The sequence below is a fragment of the Thermobia domestica genome, chromosome 17 (assembly GCF_964235325.1).
Source record: "Thermobia domestica chromosome 17, izTheDome1.hap1.1, whole genome shotgun sequence".
NCBI lineage: Eukaryota > Metazoa > Arthropoda > Insecta > Zygentoma > Lepismatidae > Thermobia > Thermobia domestica.
The window spans coordinates 80670488-80696344 of record NC_137470.1 but is presented as its reverse complement, the minus strand read 5'-3'; the positions used below and the strand labels follow the sequence as shown (position 1 = coordinate 80696344).

The 25857-nt window shown below is 35.5% G+C and overlaps 1 protein-coding gene across 2 annotated transcripts in view; it reads right to left on the bottom strand.

The window, feature by feature from the left end:
* The window catches only part of LOC145673783 (adenylate cyclase type 2-like), a 1485668-nt gene that overhangs the window by 1302717 nt on the left and 157094 nt on the right, over positions 1–25857 (bottom strand). For both annotated transcript variants that reach the window (XM_081743538.1, XM_081743539.1), the window contains exon 2: positions 19795–19982. In XM_081743538.1, the coding sequence (XP_081599664.1) occupies positions 19795–19980 (186 nt within the window). In that variant the 5' untranslated portion in view covers positions 19981–19982. The remainder of the gene's footprint in view (positions 1–19794; positions 19983–25857) is intronic.

Sequence of the window (25857 nt, the reverse complement as noted above, 5' to 3'; positions counted from 1 at the left end):
AGGTTGATAGTGCCGTTTGCAATAATTTGATGTCTCAAACCTAGGAGGCACTATTAATATTTCCAAAACTGCTTAAAATTATGTAATGCTGAAGCCAAGGGCGCCTATCAGTGGGGGGCAAAGTGGGGCGCTTGCCCCCTCCCTTAAGAGGAAATCGTACTTGGGAATATAGAAAGGCCAATAGAATTTTTACGTAAGTTATAGCAAAATTTGAAACTATATTTGAAACTTCGCTTATATTTGCCCCCCCTTGGAAACAACAACATGGGCGCCCTTGGCTGGAGCCTATCAATATTATTGTTGCTACGTTATAGAAATGAAAAAAATGTTTTAGAAAGTTAATATAAATACGCCAAATGAATATTTTTCTTATCTCATTAACAATTTGAGGTATTACATTACTGTAAACGGCATTATGACCTTTACGTCTTTTTGAAACCATCTACATAATTGAATGTGATACTTATCTACGCACTTCCTTCAAATAATGTTTTTTGAAAAAGCAAAATTTTCAATTCCTTGTAACTTTTCTTCCCCTTGTTGAAATACATTACATGATGATCGTAGTATTACTTTGGATGTGTATTGTCCCATTCGCTTCACTTGAAAAAAAAAAAAAGGGAATGAAAATGAAATCTTTGTGTTTTACGTCCCATCTTATGCCGGTTAGGCTAAAGGAGACGGTCCGCCTCACTTACGTTGTTAGTGTTGTACTGTAGAAGTCTCCAAAGTAAGGTTGTTTTTAATTCTCTAGAGTCCTTAGTTTGTAATATTGAATAATAAGTGTGGTATTCCAAATTTTGTATGTAATAATCTAACGTTATGGAATTTGAAAAGTATCACTTTATGTTAGGTTGGCAACACTGTTATATTGAAGGTACTAGAGGTTGTGTCAAATATTCGACCTGTTCATATTTGAAAGTTACGAAATTTCAGTATTTACATCTGTTTGTTTAAAAGTTAGAAGGGCGTATCAAAATATGTGGGGTGTCTGTGGTTCTAATCCATTTGGACCTGGCAGTTGTCAATAATCTGTAGGTGGTTTGGGTGTTATAGAGTGAGATAGACGAGTCATGGAAAAATACATACAATCCACATGGTCAGTTCTCTTCCAGCTTCAATTTACGAAGACCAGAAGAAAGTGTAAATGAACCTCAGGAATTGCCAGCATTCACTTGCAGCTGTATTTCAAAAGATTCCTTTTTTTAAAAGTCCATCTGTTGTCAACGTTATGTGGGCCAAATTGCGGCTAATTTGTCTCAGCTGTGAATAAGCAATTAATATTGATTTTATGTTCACATTGAGATGGTGGCTAACAAATTATGTGCTATTATTCGCCATTGGAATCCCCTCAAGGCAGAGTGATATGTATTTATTTTCTTTCTCATAATTCGTAAAAGTATTATCATTCGTTCATAATTGGACTTCGGTGCAAAAACCTGTCAAGTCCAAAAAGTGAAAGTACAAAGTAGGTAGCTTCACAAGTGTTTCTCGTCATCTGATTTTCTTCAAACTTGGCACATATATACTAGACAAAAATAAATAAATAAATAAATAAATAAATAAAATCGACAAGTACGAACTTTTTTTGTTTCTTTCGGAAAATAGCTTAAGGGGGGCAAAGGGCCCCTTTTCAAAAAAGGGTCCCCTTGATTAAAAGGTCCACTTTAAAGAAACGAAACTTCGCGGATGCAAAGATGACTTCAAAGTAGGAAATATGGGTTATGTCGTTTTTGCGAGAAAAGGGTTGTAAGGGGCAATGACCACCTTCGAAATGACAAAGAACTCTGCACAATCCTTACGGAGATTGGATTCCTGTGGAATTGTTTGAAACCGTTATATGTTGTAGATATTGTGTTCCCGAGAAAAAGTCTCTGTGGATACAACCACAAATCACTGACCGTTTGGCCACTACATGGCCACTTGTTTGAAAACAGCCGAATATACCGATATTCTGGATTTTGATGAAAATGGGTGAAACTATATGTTGCAGATGTTGTGATCCTGAGAATGTCTGAATAGGCACGACCACCAAACACTGATCGTTCGGCCACTACAGGGCTACTATTAAAAAAAAACAAACAAACAAAGAGCACAAAGTAACGGTATCCTGGATTTGGGGGGAAACCGTGAACCAGTGTTGTAGTTATTGTGATCCTGAGAAAAAGTCTCAAATGACTCAACTACCAATTAGTGACCATTGGGAAACTACGGGACCACATTTCTTAAAACAGCAGAAGGTAAGGATGCTCTGGAATGTTGGTAGAATTGTATCAAACCCTGAAAAGTTGTATCCCACAACCAGGAAAAAGGAATATGGAGGGTAGCGACCAACGTCATTTAAGCAGAGACAACATTCAGATGTTCATCTTGCGGGACAAATTAAAACCCTGGAAAGCCGAAGACAATTTTTCTCAGGATCACAACATCATTCACGTAGCCAAGGGTGGGTCCGGGAGGTCCGGACTAATTCGAAACCATAAATGAAAAAAATAAGGAAGGATTAAACAAAAAGAAGAATCAGCGTTAAAGGTAGAAAAGCTACAGCAAGCGTTTGGTTACTCTTTCTTATGAGGAGCTTTGTGTGAAGGAAACGTGGAGGGCCAAGTGAAAAATGGATACTATTGGAACGGAGCATTCCGAATTCCATATAGCTCCATGATAATCCTATGGACTACAACTCATGATCGATAAACTGGTTCGATCAGATAGACTCTCGGGAAGAACTAGGGATGCGCACGAGTCGAGTCGCGTTGAGATTTGACCCTGTCTCGACTCGTCTCGAGAAAATGTTGTCTCGACTCGTGTCTCGGCTCGAAAAAGTGTTCCTGTCTAGACTCGTATCTCGACTCGACAGTCTCTGTCTCGATTCGACTCGCATTCGAGTCGAGATGTCTCGAAATTCGAGTCGAGACAAACTATACGAGTTAAAATATACGCACACATCAGCCAGACCATTATGACTACCTACCTAATTGTGAGTATGTCGACCTTCGGCACGGATAAGAACGGCGACACGTCTTGGCATGCACGCAATTATCCTCGGTAGGTCGCTGGAGAGAGTTGACATCACATATGCACACATAGGTCACTTAACTCCCGTAAATTCCGAGGAGGGAGGCGATGCGCCCTGACGTCACGTTCAATCACATCCCAGATGTGTCCGATTGGGTTCATATCCGGCGAATTGGGGGCCAGCACATCACTTGGAACTCGCTTCTGCGCTCCTCGAACCACCCCATCACACTCCTGGCCTTGTGATATGGTGATTTATCTTGTCGAAAAATGCTATTACCGTTGGGAAACATGGTCGTCATGAAGGGGTGTGCGTAGTCTGCAAGCAGTGTGCGATACGCCTCGGCCGTCATGGTGCCTTGCTCGAGCTCCACTAGACACATGGATGCTTACATGAATGTTCCCCAGATAATAATTAAGCCGCAGCCAGCTTGTCTCCGTCCCGCAGCACAGGTGTCAAGGAGCTGTTACCTTGGAGTACGACGGATTCACATCCTTCCACTGTTATGATGAAGAAGTTATCGGGATTTATCAGACAATGCAACGCTCTGCCACTATGCCAAGGTCCAGTGGCGATGGTCACGTGTTGATTTCAGTCGTAGTTGCCGATATCGTGGTGTTAACATTCGCACATGAATGGGTCGTCGGCTGCGGAGGCCCATTGTTAGGAGTGTTCTGTGCACTGTGTTCATACTAGTTTTGTGAAAGCCTGAAGAGAGAAACCGGAAATTTTGTATAACAAGAACAGATTTTTACGGTTTTCCCGAACTTGGAAAAAACGGAAAATTTGTGTAAAATTGAAATTTTCGAATATTTTATTATATTTTGCTTTCAAAATTAAATCTCTTTTGTATTTACTAGTTTAGAGTTAAGATAATTGAGTACTTATGTTTCTTGTATTATAATAGGGAAATTTTGTGCACAACTTATCCGAACACTTCAAAGTTAGCACCGCGATAGAACGGAGTTATGGCTACAAAAGAAACTAAAATATAATCCTAGTTAGCTTAATTAGTATAGACGCATTAAAATTATCTCGAGCAATCTTATGAACTTCCCCTTGATGACAGGGAAATGTTAAAATAACGGAGCCAGAATAATTTTAGTTAATATGTTAAATCAAACATGTATTTTATAGAGATATATTCGTTATTCTATATCAAATTTCCGGAAATTTTGAGTCCATCAGAAGAAAAAATCATTTGTATGGAAATACTGGCAAAAACAGGAAAATATAGTTTAAAAACTATTTCTTGGCTTGATGCTAGTCATCTTACTTGCTGTAACATGTCTGCAGCATATACAGTAGGAATTCCGGAACTAATTGGGCCCACAGGTAGTTCTGATTTTCGAAAATTACCAAGAAAATGCGATTTACGCTTACATATACTGTACGGTATGTTCTTCTATCGATACAGTGGTTATTCAGTACATACAGTAATTACAATACCGTACGAAAGGCAACTTACATTTAATGTTTCTGAAGAACCTGCTCGTACACTAAATTACACTGATGTTGTAAGTCACTCTTAAAACTTATAGGCCTAAGAGAAAATGAAAAAAAATAAAAAAAATTGTATGACAAACAATTATGTATGAATGAACTTTTGTAAAAACACTGACTTCACACAACGTCGACGAACACACTATTGTTTGTTTATCGCTAGCGTTATATTAAGACAAAATGTAAAAAGCTTCTAAGGACCGCGTTCGTATTTTTGATATTCGGATTATCGAAGTCCTACTGTATACACAATGGACTAACGGAGAAACACTTAAAGCAACAAGTTTTAATTCTACTTTTTAGTTTTCTGATTTCTGCTAAAATCCCTCTTTATTCTTTGTATATTTTTCGAATAACTCAAAAAGATACATGAACTTATTTACATATACACACATATACTGCACAAGTGAGTAAATTTGAGCAGCGAGAAATACAGTAAATGGTTGAGTATGTGAAACTTTCCTTCGATATTATTAAAATCTAGCAGAATACCCGTTTTTCGCACGGGGAGAATAGTTTTATTTTGGACACAAAGGCCACCAAAACTGTCATCAATGAACTTATGGAGCCCCAAAACTATGAATTCGACATTAATATCGGTAATTTTAAATTATCTTTACATGTCACCATCCCCCCTTAGAGTACTAATAGAACTGAAATTAGATTTAAACGGCTGGAAGTGTCACTGTTCATCTCAGCGACCCCGACAACTATCGATTGGACACTAATATCTGTCATTTCCCCTCTCCCATTCCGTTAAGTTTCACCTTCAAAGTGAAATAATAAAAAACATCCCGAATCTTACCTATGTTGAAAATTTTATCGAGATCGGTAAAATTTCCAAAAATTTTGAAGCCATTAATAAAAAATATTTTTTGGGGGAAATATTAGCAAACATCGGAAAATATAATTTAAAAACTATTTCTTCGTCTGATGCTAGTAATCTTACTTGCTATAACATAGTTGCAACATTATACAATGTATTTTACTAACAGGAAAAGTGCTTAAATCAACAGGTTTTAATTTAACTTTTTTAGTTTTCGGATTTCTGGTAAAATCCTTCCTCTTTATTATTTGTATGTTTTTCGAATAACTCAAAAAATATATGATCTTATTTACACATACACACATATACTGCAAAAGTGAGTAAATTTGAGCAGCGAAAAATATATTAAAGGGTTGAATATGTGAAACTTCCGTTCGTTATTATTACAGACCAGCCGAATAGGATTCAAGGTGAGACTACGTTTCACTTTGGACATAAAGGGCAACAAAACTGTCACCAATGAACTTATCGAGCCCCAAAACTATGAATTCGAAACTAATGTCGGTAATTTTCAATTACTTGATCTGTTCCCGTCCCCTGATCTGAAAGGATTATTCCTGTAAACTACTTTTTTTTTTGTTTTTGTTTAGATTTTTGAGTAGTTAGCGTGTGACATCATTATTCACAGCTATTCAAATTTCTATACAGAAAGTAAATTGTTTACAGCGCTGATCCTTTTAGATCATAGAATTACTTAAATTCTGTCTTGCTTGCTTTCCAAAATGGTGATAGTGACCTACAACTTCTCACAATCTTCAAAAAACGGAAAAATTAATGGGGAGGAGCTTGGTCAACACCCTTAACCATAGATGTTAGTGTTTTATACGTATCTGTAATATTATTATTAACCGAAATAATGATGGATTCTTCACATCATTTATGTCAAAATAATTTTCTGTTATAATGTCCATTATGTTTTTCCGGGGGGGCGCGGTGGCTCAGTGGTAGAGCGTTCACCTCCGGTGCTTGGGGTCCCTGGTACGATCCCAGCTCGCGCCGTGTGGACTTTGTGGTGGAAAAACACCGTGCTCGTGGGTTTTCTCGGGGTTCTCCCGTTTCCTTTAACCTAACCGGCATAACCGTGGAACGTTAAACTTAAAGATTTCATTTCATTTCATGTTTTTCCGGAACCGATTTAATAATGTGTAATCCATCTGTTGTTGTCTGCTGTGTACTCACCAGTAGATTGATAACATGTCACGAACTTGATCCCGGTAAAAGACTGTTGTTTAGCTTGTGAAACCGGTACTCGTGAAATGTGCTTTAGTGCATAGGCGTTTTTGTAGGAAATACGCAGATTAACTACCGGTGTTTCTCTGAAATACTAATTATGACGAGTGTGGAAATAGTGCGTTAAAATACATTATTATTTTGTTTTGAAAAGTTATTATTTTTTATATAAGTGATTCAGGATTCCCACACCATGTGATTAATCAAAATGTGTCTGTTGTAAGTCTGAATTCGACATTTGCCACGAGCAGTTCCTGACACCAGTCGAAGTACCAGATACTGAAATTTCGTTGAGAACTGCAGCCAGGAAAGCAGCATTAACCCCACAAGGGTTCACACGTTGTGTGTGCAAGAAAGCATGTATTTCGAAAAGATGCTTGTGCAAGAAGAAAGGTTTTCTCTGCAACTCAAAATGCCATGATAGTTTACCTTGTGGTAACAAATAGAAACATTTCAGATGTTTTAGCAATAAAAACGTTTTTCTTTGTGTTTCATAATAAATATACAATATTACGTCAGTAGATTGGCTTTGGCACCACCGAATTGAATAAGTAGTAGTGCAGTAGTAGTGTGTATTTTACCTTGTGCTAACATACAAAAGCATTTCAGATATTTCTGCAAAACGGAAGTCTTTTCTGTGTATTTCTTAATAAATAAGTGTTTCTATAGAATTGTATTTGAACGACAAGGATTCACATGTTATGCATGCAACAGGGCTTATATTTCGCAAGGTACTGCAAAAACAAAGGATTTCTATGATATTGTGAGTGTCATAATACTTTTTAGAAATATATAGAAACATTTATGATGTTTGTGCAAAAGAAAGGTTATTTCTAAGTGTCTTAATAAATACATTTCTTCAGGTTTCACTAGTAATATTGTATTTTAATGAAAATAAATAGTAAACTACGCATTCTTAATAAGCGTTGTCAATTTTACAATTCACTAGTTAATACTGAGTTAATACGAAAGGCAGACGAAAATAGTTTTAACTAGGGTCTTCTGGTTTCAACAGATTTCGGGTTTGGACGGTAACACATTTCAGTTAATACTAGTTTTGATTAGTAATAACACGTTTTAACTAGAAGGAAAAATAGTAAAAAGTAGACCTATCTAACTAACATCGTAAATTCTAGTATTGACTAGTTAACACTAGTTCTTTCGAAGCGGCTTTGAGAAAACTAGTTTTAACTAGGAAATTCTAGTTTTACCTAATTTCGGGTTCTGACGGTAACATATATATATATATATATATATATATATATATATATATATATATATATATATATGTGTGTGTGTGTGTGTGTGTGTATGTATGTGTGTGTGTGTGTATGTATGTGTGTGTGTGTGTATGTATATATACCTTCTCCCTTCTGCCAAGTTGCAGGGCTGAATTTAGATTTAAACGGTCGGAAGTGTTACTGTTCATCTTTGCAACCCCAAAAACTATCGACTCGATACTAATATCGGACATTTTCAATAAGTTTTATATATGTTCATCTTCGAATTTTGATTTTAATGGCATCGGAAGTGTCATTGTTCATTTCAGAGACCCTGAAAATCGTAAATTCGACACTAATATGTCATTTTCCCCTCTGCCCTTCCCTCAAGATTCACTACCAAAGTGAAACGATAAAAAACATTCCGAACCTCATGTATGTTGAAAATTTTATCGAGGTCGGTCTGATGATTCAAGAGTTGCTAAGTTAGAAACACAGTCACTTTCATTTTGATTGTAATAGATAAACTGTCGCACTAGAAAACATGTATTTGTTTACATACAGAATTTTGTACATAAAGTTTATGTAAGTGTCTATATTAAAATATTAAATAATAGTAATTATATGCTTCAGTGCATGAGTATTAGTGAAAGTTGCCTACTGTTCTTTCTCTTAAGAAGTAATTTGGTTAAAATTAACAAAACATTACCAGACCAAAGAGCATATTGAGAACTCAGTTTATTCAAAGACCTATTTGTTGCAACAGAACACTTCATGTTGGTAGGTTTGTATGTAACTGTATGTAACTGTAACTGTAACTCCTATAATTAATGGTCATCCACGAATAAAGGACAAAACAGAAATGAGTGCAGACTATTAATTTTCAAGAAGCTGAACCTGCGCTCTCTACACAGCGCATCATTCACATATAAACATGAATCTCGTTGTCATTCCTCATATCTGTTTATGTCCCTTTGCGGATACAAGTGAAGAACGCCTTCATAAAATCGGCAAGGGGTATCATAAAGGGGAAATTTTTTCGACTATTTTTTTTTCAATATCTCGCACCGTTTGCAAGATTTGAGCCGACTTGTGGTTGGAATTTCTAATTCCTATATGGCCAGTGCTTTCTTTTTTTGCATGCATTATGTAATAAGTATATGAATTAATTATGCCAGTTATATACGGAGTTCATTTAAAAAAAATTCCCAAACAATGGGACTGGAGAAATGGTTATCCTTCGTTTTCTTATCATTTGGCCATGAAAGAAACACCTGAGAGATATACAACTCCTATATACAACTATGTGATGTTGGAATATATTACTCGTAGGGTATGAAGCTTTAGTTTTTCAAAAATTTCAGTACTTCAAGTGTACCACTATAAATTTAATAAAGAACTAATGTCCATATTTTTTAAATATTCATTAGAACTGGACAATTTACACCAAATTTGGAATCGAACAATGAAATCGGCACGTTTCTAGCACTTGTGGGTTCAATATCTCATTATCGAGAGGACTGGAGACAAACATATAAACTTTTCTGTGGGGACAAACATATACGCGTAAATCTAGTATTTTAATTCAGATAATAATTGGAATAGTTTTATTTTCGATTGCTATTTTTTAATATTCGCAATATTGAAATTTTTGAACTTATATTTTTCACGCGTTTGAAAAAAACAGGATACCATTACTAAAAAAAATAACCTAATACAAACATTTTTATTTTTTCAATGTTTCCAATTTTTCCGAAAAGAAATAAAAAAAAACTATTTTTTACTAGCAGGTTTAAAATTTCCGGAAATTTTACAACACTAGTTCAGACACACTTGTACTTGGCCCAGCATTAAACTCTGATGTTAGTTCCGACGCAGTTCGCTGCCTGTCCTGTTTTACCAGTCTGCTCAGCCTACGACGTCCGAGATATGTAATGAGGCGGGGGACGCCTAACACCCAATCGTTTGGACGTCGTTTCTTCTTGGTTTCGCCACTTGTTGAAAACGCTCACCACAGCACTCCTCGAACACGTGACAAGTTCTGCAGTTTCCGAAATTCTCGTGGCGAGTGTTTCTGAATGAGTACTTTCTTCGAAATAATATTAAAAATTATAGAAAGATTTTCGAAACATTCGAGTCGAGTCGAGATTTTTACAATCTGTCTCAACTCGACTCGTGTCTCAACTCGAAAATTCGAGTCGAGAAATACGTTTGTCTCTACCCGTCTCGAACTTTACAAAGTATGTCTCGACTCGAATTCGAGTCGAGTCGAGTCGAGATTCGAGACATGTCTCGACTCGTGCGCATCCCTAGTAAGAACTTAAGAAGTGCCAACAATCATCAATAAAATAAGCAATACAGCATAGATTAAAGAAATTAGAAAAGAAATTGTTAAAGAAATTTTTGATTTCGCGGCAACACTAATCCATTTTATACCATGTCTTTACTGCCGAAAGAGACCTCGTTTCTATCCTTGACGGTATTAAACGAATACAAGAAAAAGAAGAAGAAAGAAGACAAGAAGAACTGAGTTCGAATGACCCCGGAAAACTATATCTATTTCAATTCCTTTTTTTTCATCTCGAGATTTCTTTATGGTTTGTTATTAAAATACTTACTAACACATTCTCATTTTATTCTCCTAACAAACCACTATGGTTGTTTTGTCAGTAAAATAGTTTGGATTGAGAGAGCCATTGTGTGTAACCACAGTATTTCATGTCAGCCCCCAATTACGAAATATTGGTTAAACGAAACAATATAAATTGACAGTAAAATAGTTTAGAATGATCGAGCTTCTGGTGTGATAACCACAGTATTTCGTCATGGACTTCCCCTTTTACGATATCCTGGCTACGTGCTTGACGACATGAACAACGTATCACAGTTTTCTTCATTTACACCGAAATAAAAAATATCGTTATACCCGGCTATTTTTAAAAATCTGGACTTGTAGTGGCCAAACGGTCATAAGTCGATGGTTGTGTCCATTAAGACTTTTTCTCATGATGAGAAGATATTCAGCATATCTTAGTTTTAATTAATCTCACAGAAATCCAGAACATTCTTATACTCGGCAGCAGTGGCGGCCGGTGGATCGTGGCTTCGGGTGTTGCAGTACGAACGATCGGAGACAGAAGATATACAGTGGACTCATTGACTAATCAGCATAACTTTAGATGCAAATGCTATATGACATGTGAAATTAAATAAAATTCTGTTTTTAAAAAATAAAAAATGCAAAACATTTAATCCGATTAATCACCTTATATAATTAGTAAGTTCATTCTTCTCTCTCTGATTGGAACAAATCTACCTAATACATGCTGGTTGAACTCTAGTATTCTTATTGTCAGGTTTTTTTCGATGGAAAGCATAACCAATGGTGATAATCTTTCTTGGTACATTTAATTTCTTGAAAGTGTCAATTCTTTTTGATGTGAAAAAAAAAATTTCTTCTTTTACTGACGCCATAGGTACAGTTAATATTAGTTGCAGAAGCTTTGTAGATTCACTAAATATATTTTCTAGATTATTGTGAACAATTCATTCTAGCAAACTCAGTCCCTGACAGTGATCAGAATTCCTCTTCAGTGTAGACTGAAGAGAGTTCGTACCAGAGATTAGTGTTATAAAAAAAAATGTACATCGAACACGCTTTATTCACAGTTTATCTAGGAAAATTTAAAATTAATTGTGGAAATGTATCTAGTGCATACAACATTACTGCCATAAGATATATTGTAAATTTAAACCTTTTTTTTTTTTTTTTTTTTTTTTTGAACACACTCCTGAACTGCACTTCGCTTGTATTGTCTAAGCCTTAAATGTAAGTTTTTCCTCAGTTGAAATCTGGGCATTTTTTGTAAGTTATTTACAGAAGTCATGGTATGCAATTCATTCAGAATTTGTACGTTATGTACAGAATTAAAGCACACACAATAAAATTAAATCTAATAACTAATAACCAAAACAGCTTATACAAAAGAGATACTGGTATATGAATTGCGAATGTCACATATTCATACATAGGGCTGTCAACTGGCCGGCTTTTCATTGGCCTGGCCGGAAGAATTGCTGTTATTTTGATTAAAGCCGGTGACTGGTATAAACTTCTCACCAGCCCCTTTATAACCGTTTTTTTTTTTTAAATTTGTATCTAGTTCGAAGTGTAGATATTGAAAAGTAGCTGTCATTCTGTGAACTCAAAACTGTTATCTTTCACCATCTATCAACGATTAATATATTTTGTTCACCTGTTTAGAAAATTTTAGAGAGATGACAGGGACTGTATCAGGGAAAATTTGAAATTTACTTTCAAGGAATTTTATACATTTATTAAGAGTGGAAAATGACTTCTTAAAGCAATTTCCTATAGTTGAAGTACAGACTATATGTTTAAAGAGTGAATTTCATTTTCCAAATCCAAAATTGTCACGTAAAGATTATTATACTTTTGTTCATCTGTTTCGATAATTTTGAAGAAATGGCAGTTACTGGTAAATACAATAAATTGATCAATGCCGATTGATCAATTTTAGTTTCTCATTTATAGCACAATGTATCTATTAAGCTTATTAGTGAATGTTCTAAAGACATACAGAATATACGTGTTAATGCACTTTTGTTCATGATAGTACATTCCTTTCCATGGATAGATCCGAACATAGATACTTCACGCTGAGACCTATATAATAGAGAATTTTGAGGTTATTTTACAGAGTTGGCAACCCTATTCATATATCAACACACACACACACGTGTGCGTAAAAGAAAAAAACTACATTCCAAATCATCCGTCTTGGTTGTTACGCAATGCACGATGAACACAATATACTTCCACATGAGGGGAAACAATGTTTATCAACGTCATACGTTCTGGAAAGCAACCTTGAAACCCGCCAAATGTAGGAACAACATGTTAGCTGGGAGGGGTCCAAAGTGTTTGAGGAAGGTCCAATACGCCTAGGCGTACGTAATAACGAACCTGTCTTATACTGTACCCGAAAAGATAAGTAATTCTTAATTACTGTCACTTATATTTTTAGAAAAAAATGATAGAACGATTAATTCTATAAGAAAAGAAAGAGTACATGATGAGGCGTAAAATAAAATATTTAGCTTACATCAATCATTTCTCTGTTAAACAAGTATAGTTCGTTAAGAAAGTCTACAAATGCTAGTCGAGTTTCGAAATTTTGGGGACCCCCTCGTGGCTACGCCTCTGAGCATTGCTAACTAGTCCCAAATTCAATGTGGCGTTCCCCACCATTCAGTTTTATCAAGAGTATAAAATATACTTCTTTTATAAAAAAAAACATGTATATACTAAAATACTATCCACATGGGGGGGGGATTCTGCATATTGACTTATTAATATTTGGTTCACAAATTACTGTAGAAGAAACCTTCATTATCTATATAAGCTAAGAATTAACTTGTAAATGCGGATTTGCTTTCATTTGATTTCTGCTCTACTACATATTTTTTTCTTATTTTGTAATTCTGCTACCACTTTTTTAATTGTCATTATATCAATTTGCTTCAGTATAAGTACCGTAATTAAAAATATGAATGCATAAAAACAAATTCCATTTGTTACTTGCTAGTGAAATAAAATTCAGAAAGCTTATTTAGCGCGAAAAACCTTCTCATTCACTGTAAACCGTGCTGTGTTGCAGAAGCGCTGCAACGACCAGGCCCTTTAACTTCTGAGATAGGGGAAGGGAGACTTAACATTTGCTCCAATTCCCGCGCTGAAGGAATCTGGTCGTTGCATGCTCGCTGCAACACAATATAAATTAGAGACTCTGTGACGGATTATTTTTCGCTTTTTTAAAACGGATTAACGAAATGGACAGTTACAGAAGTAAAAAAAATGTTATTTAAAGTATATACGTGAGTATTAAAAAGTATTTTTTCTGTTCTTTACTACTATTGCTAATAATATTTTTTTCTTGAAATACTTTGGTCGTTGCGCAACGCTGCAACACTAACATTAGCCGCCACTGCTCGGCAGTTTAAGAAAGTAGTCCTATAGTGACCAAACGAGCAGTGATTGGTTGTTGTGTCCATTGAGACTTTTTCTCAGGAACACAATATCTACAACATATCACGGTTTCAAGCAATTCCACCGAAATTCAATTTCCATAAGGATTGTGCGGAGTCCTTTGTAATTTCGAAGGGGGATATTGCCCCTACAACCTTTTTCTCGCAAAAATGACAAAACCCGTATTTCTTACTTTGTAGTCATCTTTGCATCCGCAGAGTCTCGTTTCTTTAAAGTGGCCGTTTTAATCGAGGTGTCCCTTTTTTGAAAAGGGGCATATGCCTTCTTAACCTATTTTCCGAAAGAAACAAGAAAGAAAGAAAAACCCTGTCGATTTTGTTTTGATCTAGTATATATGTGCCAAGTTTGAAGAAAATCGGATGACGGGAAACCCTTGTGATGCTCTCTCCTTTACGCTTTCACTTTCTGGACTTGCCTCAAGTCTTCAACTGTCTCTCTCAGCCTAAAAGTGGATATTTGTTTGCTTCTTTCTTCATTGAAGTTTAGCGTCTCTTTTCAGCAACAAGGCTGTATAAATAAGCGGTATACGGTAATCCGTTTAAATATCTATACATGGTTCCGCCTTATGTTTTGTCGTTATTTACAATAATGGCCTTTCAGTAATTTCTACAAGAAGTGTTATTAAGAAGCAAAGGTTTGAAACCTCCTTGATTTTTCGTTCTGTCATTATTGGAACATTTCTTGTAATATGAGGTAAGACTAATTTTGAGACAGATTGACCCTAACAATGAACAGCTTTCAGAATTGGTTACAAGAGAAATATCGAAATTCCACGTATTCGGTTCAATTGACATCTATACTGGTAAGAGCACTAAAAACTTCCACTGGTTTCTAGAAAATCTTATCCCCTTTAAAAAGTCAATTTCTAGTTCCATCTTAAGTTTTGTCATTGTTTCGCAACAATGGATTTTCGGCAATAACTAAGGAACTATAATGATCAAAAACGCTTTTGGGATCTCTTCAGCTAGTTGCTCCGAAAGAATTGATTATTCATTTTGTTGCAGATTAAGTTTGACTTGACGTAGTTTGATTCCGTTTCAGAACAGTGACCTACTTGCAACAAAGGACACATAATTTACTTCTAAGTAAGGAGATTGAATTGTAGTGGATTAATTCATAAACAATTGCTGTCTCCAACAATTGCAGGATCAGCAATATGGAAATCTGACCAGCATCATTCCCTAGATATTGTTGTGTTCGTTTTATTTATTTGGCTTTCGGTAAATTACTTATTTGTGCACTATTTTTATGAAACTCTATATATGTAATAACCAGGGCCCGGATCTTGTTGACCTAAAAATTTTTAAAAAGTGACCTATAAAATGACACTAAAATTCCTGTAAAATGACCCTAAAATCACAAAAAAAGTGACCTTAAAACTTACGTTTTCTCAAACTTTTATTTCATTAAACATTGACATTTTTTAATATTTATTGGATTTTTAATTAACATTTCTCACTCATATTCAAAATTTTTGTTTCAGTTAATTGCAGTCCATTTATCACTTATGTCCATTGATCAGTCCATTGTACGACATTGTAAGTATTGAAAGCGTCAGTTCACCCCCGAGTTGAAACTAGGAAGCACTCTTAAACAATAAAACTTAACAAGTTTAGACTACAGGAAAATAATAGATAAAAACACGTTTAAAGCCCTTGTACACCTTCTAATGCATTTTTAGTTATTCACGTGATAACATTCATTGTGGTCAATAACCCAAAACTATCTGTTTGTCCACCTACCAACCCCCGCCTCTCGTTAACCAGCTACAGTTTAGTTTTCATTAGCTTGTTAAGAATGCAGTTTTTCCGCTCCAATAGTCAGGAAGTAAGAAAAGAGATTATTCAACTTCGTCTTTTCCACATCCGTAAACCGTGTTCATTTAAAGATTTCCTTATGTAGAAAAAAAGAATAAAAAGACCATAAGTGACCTAAAAGTTACCTTAAAATATTAAAAAATGACCTGAAATTTCAAAACAGCAAAAAGAGACCAAAAGTTGATTCTAAAAAACTATATTTTTAGAACCTAGAGTTGATGGATAACGTTTTTACTTGAACTTGCCTTCTCCTATGCGGAACAGAAGAAAGTTGACTTGTCAACAAGATCCGGGCCCTGGTAATAACATTATTAACTGGGGCGCATTACTCAGCTAGAAATTAACTATTTGAACATCAAAAATAACTGTTTGGCAACAGTGCGCTGCTTTCAGCAATGTTCTCGAGCGAAGTATGTAAATTCTTCCTTAGATATGTTTACTTCGGACAGTAATAAAAAATCGTACCATTTTACAAGAAAATGGCCGGTATAGCGTATCCCGTTTAGAATTCTGTATTCGCAGTTCGGTCTCGTGTTTTACCGCTTTCTTTATTAATGGCTTTTAGACAATCGCTATGAGGGATGTATATTGGGAAGTATGGCTGTGGAAGCTGTTTAATTTGTCGTTCTGACAGTATTGAAACATTTTTTATATTATAAGAAAAGCCTGAGTGAGACAGATCATCCCTTTCTGTAACAATGGGCAGCTTTCAACAATGGTCACAAGCAAAATGTCAATTTACTAGATCTTTAGTTCAATAGATATCAATGCTAGTAATAGTTTAGTAGTCTTTGAGATAGACTTTATTAGGCTTTGAGATACTATGATCCAGTTTCTCAACAATGACCTGTTTGTAGCAATGGTCACAAGTAAAAGATCAAAGTTTCAACTATACAGTTCCACAGATATGCTGGTAGAGAGTTCTAATATAAAGTTTTGTTAATTTATGGTAGAAAGTAACAGATTATAATTGCTTGTTTTATAAACAATTGTTGCCTCTAACAATGACAAGGTGAACAATTTCAAAAATTAACATATACTATTCCCTAGGTATTGTGTTCGTTTTGCTTAGTTAGTTGGTTTAGGATGAATTTTTCATTTGCACGCCATTTTCTTAATTTTAATGAAATTATTCCCATATAGTAACATTGGCGACGGTGACACCACCCACCGAGCTACAAACGAACGTTTTGAACGTCTAAAATAATCTAAAGTTGAACAGAAAAATAATTGTGTGAATAAAATATTGATTTTGAGTAAACTATTTTGTCATTTTAGTAATATTTAATGAGATTTTGTTGAATATTATGCGAAGTTTTCATCTATTTTTCTTCCCAGTTAGTGATAAAGAGCATAACCAACTGTAAACGTACCTTGGAAATATTAATTACTAGCAGCAATTACCCGTTTCGCTGGGTTAAATTAAGTAAAAATAGTAGTATGTTCCGTTAGTCCCTTTTTGCCATTACTAAAGCGCTCTTTGATATCGGTCATTTACGAGGATTTTTATATATACCCCTCCCCTCTGCATGTTAATTGGCACGGCATCGGAAGTGTCATAGTTCATCTTAGCGACCCCGAAAACTATGAAGTCAACACTGATATTGGTAATTTCGATCATTTTATATATATATATCTCCTCCTCCAATTTGCGGGGCTCAATTTGGATTTAAACGGCACCAGAAGTGTCACTGTTCATCTCAGTGACCCCAAAAACTATCGATTCGACACTAATAACGGTCAGTTTCGATAGTTTTTATTTGTCTCTGCACCTCCCCTCCCGTAAGTTACACCGTGAAAGTGATATGACGAAAACCATCTGAGGTTAGAACTTCATCTAGATGGAAAATTTGATCGAGATCAGTGGTGTGGTTCAAGAGGTATTAAGTTTTATTTTTTATATATCTCCCCTTTTCCTGCCCCTCCCCTAAGTTATACCGTCAAAGTGAAATGATAGAAAACATCTCAGGCCAGATTCTCATCTATGTTAAAAATTTGATCGAGATTGATCTTTTATTTCAAGAGTTATTAAGCTATATTTGCTTCTAACTTCTCCGTTACCCTCCCCTAAGTTTTATCGTCAAAGTGAATAGATATAAACCATCCCAGGCCCCATATCCATCTATGTTGAAACTTTAATCGAAAAATGAAATGAAATCTTTGAGTTTTACGTCTCACGGTTATGCCGGCTAGGCTAAAGGAGATGGCGATGATGAGTAATGAATGGAATTGTGAAATGATGAAAGTGGGAGGAAACGGTAGAACACCGAAGAAACCCACGCACACGGTGTTTGTCCAAAAAAATCACTATCGAACCCGGGACCCTAAGCATCAGAGGTGAACGCTCTACCACTAAGCCACCGCGGCCCCGAAACTTTAATCGAGATGGGTAGTTTGGTTAAAGAGTGAAGTCCCGAAGACAGTCACTTCCATTTTTATTTCTTATATGTATCTCTCCTTTCCCACTCCTACGTTGCACCGTCAAAGTTAAATGATAAAATTTATCCCAGGCCCGAACGCAATTTATATTGAAAATTTGATCAAGATCGGTCGGGTGGTTCAAGAGTTATTAAGTTTTATTTATTTTCATACATTTCTTCCCTCTCCTCCCTCAGGCTTAATTTCTACCCTCAAAATGATATGATGGAAACTATCCCAGGTTTGAACCTCATCTATGTTGAAAATTTGATTAAGATCGGTAGGATGGTTTAGGCGTAATGAAGTCACAAAAACAGTCACTTTTATTTTTTATTTTATATATATAAATATATATATATATATATATATATATATATATATATATATATATATATATATATATATATATATATATATATATCCCCCTCCTCCCCTACGTTGGACCGTAAAAGTGAAATGAAAAATCGTTCGAGATCCGAACATAATCTATGTTGAAAGTTTGGCCCAGATCGGTCGGGTGGTTCAAGAGTTATTAAGTTTTATTCATTTTCCTACATTTCCCCTACTCCTCTCCCCCAACCCTAAGATCTTCTGTCAAAGTGAAATTATAAAAAGAAACTTCCCAGGTTCGAACCTAATCTATGCTGAAAATTTGATTGAGATAGATCAAATGGTTCAAGAGTTATTAACTTACAAACATAGTCACTTTTATTGTAATGTATATATTGATTTTTGTATATCTCCGCCTCTCCCTCCCCAATGTTCCTCCGTCAAAGTGAAATAATAAAAGAACAACCTAGGCACAAACCTGATCTATGTTGAAAATTTGATTGAGATTGGTCGTTTGGTTCAAGAGTTATTAAATGTTATTCATGTTTGTACAATTCCCTCTCCTTCCCCTCCCCTAAGTTCTAGCATCAAAGTGAATAGCTAAACACATTCCCAGGCCAGGACCGCATCTAGATCAAAAATTTGACCTAGTTCGGTTGGGAGGTTCAAGAAATTAAGAGGCACAAACATATTCATTTTCAATTTTATAATATAGATTTACAATGAAACTGAGTTCCACAAACATTTCGGATGTTCTTATTTATAAGGGACGTTGACAAATTCACAGAAGAAAATGACAACTGTTCAGGTGGCTCAAAACCTGGTATTCTGGTTGCGAGTCAAATGCTCTACCACTAAGCTAATAGTTGTATGATCTATCAGTGTACAATTTAAATATAAATTAACACAGGATTTTACATGAGATAAGAGTTCTTATAATACTCCATGTTAGTAGCAAGTTTACTCCGTACATTATGAACAATGTAGGCACATTTCAGGTATTTTACATGAAAATTTACAAGATATGAGATTCATTGGAGGAAACTAGTTTCTTGTGTAAAGATAATGTGCAATAAATGACCTCAAATTCCTGAAAAATAAAAACAAAAGAAAGAAAAAAAAACAAAAACAAAACAATTGGTCATATTTCAGAAATGATAAGATAAATCCGACAAATTATTCACAATGAAAGTGTAGTTTTTAAGTGCAAGGAAACACGTTCCTGATGGACTGGAACACGCTATAACGCTAACACGTTACTGATTACATTGATAGGCTGGAACTAGCATATATATATAAATTTGAAACTTTTGCAAATCAACTTTTGCTTGTTATCTACTATGTAAAAGGTTTTGATTACTTACTCTTAAGTAAGACCAAGACCAGTTCCTCTCTCCTGATTGTCCTCCTGTTAGGGAGTCTCTGATGTATAAAGATACTTGGCTAGGATTTCGTAGAGAATTCATACTGTTTCGCGTCATTAATTCCATTCCTGCAACGGAGGTGTCCACCAATGAGGACCTACGACGAGTTGTTGAATCTCGATACATTTCTGAAAAATAATAATAATAATAATAATAATAATAATAATAATAATAATAATAATAATAATAATAATAATAATAATAATAATAATAATAATAATATAAGGTATCGCTTCTAAAACGTCTTTTAATGATAGAACGAAGAAAAAGTGTTCCACTGACCACAGTCCACACCATCGACGTTAACAGCATATAAACTTTGGGGAGAAAGACTACCGAAGGGACTGAGGTGTACGTAATGCAACCAGAAAAGCGGGAGGTCCCACGCGTCCTCCCCGAGAAATAATATAAAATTGTCTTCGTGCATTGCATTTTAATACATTTTTACTCAAAAAGCTAACAAAACTTAAAAAAAAATTCTTATGTTTTATTTTCACCTTTGATAGTCTAGTTTTATGTTGTTTTTTTTTAATATGTTACAAAAACACACACACACTTTAAAGTTTGTTTGTTTATTCAAATACTAAAATTCAACCTTGTTCTACAATTTAGTTGAACTTAAATAATACCAACTGAAGTGAAGTGAATACTCAGAAACAATAAAGGTTTGAAAACAGGTTTTAGGCCTAGAAGCCTACAACTAATGTAAATGAGGCTCAACAATGTATAGTTTAAAAAGTAGTTGAAAACTGTGTTTTTCTAGCTAAACTGAAGTCGCTTTGAGGCTCGCTATCTAAGCAAACTCAGTGTGTTACTTTATAGTCTACCCCACCATCAGCTTGAAAGGGCCAAAAATTGACTGTCTTTTTTCACAATTACAAACAAATTTTCGTGCTGCTTTTTTCATATCCACTTTGTCTAACATTGTGAACGTAGCAAACTGCTACATGGTGAGCCTCTTCTGGGTCATAATTGACCTAAGATACTTGAAATATGAAGAGGATAAAAACCTTGGTACAAATATTGAGTGCGACACGTCGCCGGTATCTCCGGTGGGATTGACGCCCGCGGTCTACACCGAATTCTCCTTCATATGTTAAACACATGTGAAATAAATTTTTGACTATATATCTGGTTGAAATTGCTTAGTTTATTAATTCTACCTTATTATTAGTGTTCAACGGAAAAGATGTCCAACGATCTGCAGAACAAATCGTACAAATCTGCAAAAGTCGCTTAGTAGAAGAAAATGATGTGTGTCAGTGTAAATCTTCATGCGTAGTTCGAGAAAATTGAAACAAACGAATTATTTTTAAACGAAAGCTTTTGCTGAATAAAAGTGGGCTTCTTCGTGGTTCTCCCGTTTCTCCCCACTTTCTTCATTCCACCATTTAATTCATTAGTCATCATCACCGTCTTCTTTAGCCTCAGCGGCATAAACGTGGGACGTAAAAATCAAAGATTTCATTTCATTTTTTGCTGAATAAAAACCTCGTTACCTATTAAGATGAGGTCTCCATTAGAAGTGTCATCTTGCGTCTTTTTTCTATTTTTATTATCTTTTCTATGTCTCTAATTGTTTGTCACTTCCTTAGAGTTTTCTCTAAATATTTCTCCCAAGTTTTCACTTTATAATCAGATTCATTCATTTATTTCCCTTCTTTATTTTTAGCACATCGCTCCTTGGGCTTTGTCGTTTAGAGTTCCTTTTCATTTCCTTATAAATCACACCTACTCTTCTTGTGCCCGAATCCTTTTATATTGACACTGCAATTTATTTCCTTCGCTTGTTTTTATGCTGTCTTGTATATTATACCAATGTCTAAGCATATTTCTCATATCTCTGGAATGTTTACGATATCGTACTGCTGTAAAGGTATTATGATTTTTAAACATTCTAAAAGCCCCCTACGTGATTGGATGTAGAACGTGGCAGGAACTATTTCGAAAGAAATAAAATTTTAAATTCCCTCTAAGTTTGTGGCTATCTACTCGAAATACGTCATATCATGATTACGGTATTTCACACCAGGACAATTTGGATGTGCATTGCACCGTCTGTCTCGCTTGCGCTATTATAGTAGAGTTCTCCAAAGTTTGAAAGTTTTGATGCTGGTGCCTTCCATTTCAACTCAGGCAAATATATATATATATAAAATTGTACCATCACCATCTCAGATATTGTTGAAACTTTTAAATAGCAACTAGACATGTTTTTAACAAATTTTCCCGCCAAGTAATGGGCCATCAAAGACGGGGAGTACAATTTATGAATTGTAGAAGACGTGGAAAATGGTCAACTTCGGAGCCTCACCATTCTTCTATGGAGACAGGTAGAGTTATAAATTTGTTGTGGTATGCACATAGGGATATAAATAAACTATATTTTATTATAGTTTGGTTTGCGCATGCGTATCTTTTTGTACATAAATTTAACAAATCAACGTCAATTTATCTGGAAAGTCGAAGTTTGTGAATTTTTTCGAGCGCTTTCGTTTCGAATTTTAAAATTCTGTTTTCACGGTTGGTAAGACCTGGTTGCCCGCTTTCCGGAAAAAAAAAAAATGTATCGCTTCTGTGTGCAACCGTTTTGTCGCAAAAAATTCGAGAAATTGTAAAATTTTCAAAAATCGCTATTTTTGGGCGCCATTTTCTCAAAAACTACATCTTTTAAAATTCTGAAATTTTGTCAGATGGTTCAACTTTACATGAATAATAAACACACCAAATACCATTCTCGACCAATGCTTCATGAATTAACTGCAGCCTTTTAAAGTTAGCGAAATTTCGTTAACTTTGATGTCACAGTTAGCAACACTGGGAACAATAAACGTGCAATAATTTGATGATGTTTGTGGTTCACATTCATTAAATGAAGAATAAAAGGTTTTCTTGACTGTTTTTCCATTATTTTGATCAAGAAGGCTTTCTGAAATAGTAAAATTAGCCTCCCCCTACTCCTCCGTTTTCTTAAACCGAAATAATCTGAGGTGGATATTACGATTACAAAACGCACAAATTTCAATTTCACTTACTTAAAATGGTCTTCGGAAACAAAATTTCACTGATTTTTTAATTTTTAATTTTTATTTTTTATTCTTTATTTTTTATTTATTTTTTTTTACATGGACTAATCATTTGCTTGGTTGGTGTCTTCTTCGCTAATAGTAAGTATGTAACCGTGCAGGTGCTCCAATAGATGTTGGTTCACTCACAACTCGTCCAGATGTGGATCTAAAGGGAAGAAACTTTTTTATTTTATATATAAATAAAACCGATCTCAAGAGTTTGAAGCTCTTAAAAGTAGCTCTAAGTAGCAGTATTACCCCCCCCCCTCCAGAAGTCCGTCCTGGATCCGCCCCTGCGTAGCACATTGTTGATAGTCACAAATGCTGAAGGTCCATGTGGAAGCATAAACAGCACTTCAACTTCACGTAATTTATGATTTATTCATAATATTTTTGCTACGCACCACTGGTTATCATACATATATGTACGTAACAAAAGTTCATTTTTGCCGATTTCTTAAATCTACACTTTGAATTGCAGAAGTTCGATTTTGGGGGAAGCATGAAGTTAGTTCACGGTGACCCGTTACTGCCATAAAAACTTCGCCATTTTCCGAAAGCCAAAGATGACGTCGTTGAATACCAGTTACCGGTCGCATACTTTCCCTTTTTTTCTTCCGGAAGTCGTCGAATTCAGTTCCAGGCAACAAAACGAGAGTAATACCCGGAGTTTGTACTTGGACTATACTCACGAATTCTTCTGCGGTTTTAGTGGGGGCGCGGAAGCAACTACTATGATACGGTTCAAAGTACCAAAATACTTGGTGTATGGTGGTACAATAATATCAACCAAACCGTAGAACAGTCATATCATCTTACAGCAAATAAAATCCGAAGTCTTCTTATTATTCATAGACAGCGAAACATGAACATTTTTAGTAGAAACTTATTTCTCAAAACATCTGTTTTTAGTATTTTCAGCCACATTGCACAGATTTTACCAATGCCAGTTAAAATATCTAACCAGTTAACCAGTCAGGCCTTGTTTTTCTTATGGCATTCCAAAATCTTACGCGTGGCTAAGGCCCGTTACACAGTCAAGCGGAGCTCCGCGCTCCGCGCCCCGTCTTCCGCCCTCCGCACTACGCGTGTGTGCTTACACAGTCATCCGTAGCTACGCGCTACGCGTCACGTGATTATATACAGGATTCTTCTCAGTCAGTGTTGCGAGTCAACATGAAAAGTTCGAAACGACAATAGTAGCATCTTAATATTTCTGTAAGAAGAGAAAACGAAGAACACAGAAAAATAAATGTCTCAAGATCCATCCCTTAGTTTCTCAAAGAAGCCTGAAGGGAGCTTTTGTGTCTGTGCATATAGATTTGCGAGAAGACGAGAAGTACTTCAATAATTTCCGTAAGTCAATTCAGTCGTTCGATGACCTAATTGAAAAAATTCCATCGAAATTATAAAAATGCAGTTTAAATAGGATCCATATGCACGCTCTTAAAATACAGCACTTTTCTTTAAAGAAAAGAAACTCTTTAAAAAAAACAGTGTTAAAAAACTTAACAGATAGTTTTTTAACAAATGAAAATAACGAATGTTCGTACATTTGGTTAGAACTTCACATCCAATCACTTTTCATCCAATCAACTATTTAATAATAGAGATAAATTATTTGCCTCAATTTATGTATCTTTTTTCATTGTCCATACCTTAATTTTTACAAAAAAAAAAAAAGAAAAAAAATCTTTTACATATCTCGTTCCATGCCTGTTCACGAATGTCACGCTTTTTGTGTTCCTCATAAGAGGGATCCCATTAACATGGTGTTAATTTAACCTCCGTGATAATTGAAACTGAAACTGAAATTTGAAATTTGTTGAAAGTCGAAAAATTACAGTAGTCACGTACTGTTAATAATGGTGCAGTAGAGGCACCACATGTACAGTTCCAATTAAGCAAAGACATTAATTGGAAGTTTCAATTAAACGAAGATATTATAGCTAAATTAAAAATAACACTAAAAAGAATATCAAAACAGTATTATAGAACAGTATAAAATATTTTTTTAGCAACTCACTATCAAAAATAAGAAAAGAAATCTGGATGAGTTTTCATTTTGCTTTTGCTACCATGCACATTTCTTTTTAAATTTTAAAGAGAAGTGGCTGCTCCGCGCGTGGAGTTCCGCTTGACTATGTAAGCACCCATTTGCTCAATGGCCTTATCTGCCTCGCGGAGCGCGGATAGGGCCACGCGGAGACTGCTCCGCGCGCGGAGGCCTCCGCGTGACTATGTATGCACCCATAAGAATCAATAGAACAATCTTGCCACGCGGGACTCCGCGCGCGGAGCTCCGCGTGACTGTGTAACGGGCCTAAGAATCAACTCTACCTCCCCTCACGTGAAGGAGGCATAGGCTTTTTGCACATAGAAGCACAGGCACGTGCCCTTCTTATGTACAGAAGTTGTAAGCTTGTCTGTGAACACGAGACTTCGCTTACGGCTGCTATTATCAATGTCTGCTTCCACTGTTTAGACCTTCAGGCGCCAGTACACGTGTTTCCTTGGAGCTACAAATTTCCTCATTTACGTGATGTCATACTTGATATGATATACGCCTTGCTAGCAAAAGATCCCATTGAAACTGGTTCGGTCAACAACCTTTACTGGCGCTATGTTCGCTTGTGGGTTCCTAGTATACCTAATGTCGTGTTAAAGCACCCACACAAAAATTGGAATGCTATATGGAAAAACATCAACACTTCATTTCTCACCCACAACCAACGTACAACCTGATATTTCATAGTCAATAATGTATACGAAACATTGGAAAAACTTCACAATATAGGTATTGTAAATAGTAATATATGTCCATACTGCAACAATCTCGATACACTAGAACATAAGTTCCATGCCTGTTCCAACGTACCAATCATCTGGACGTATTTTTGTATTTTAATTAGTAAAATTTGTCGTCTTTCACCTC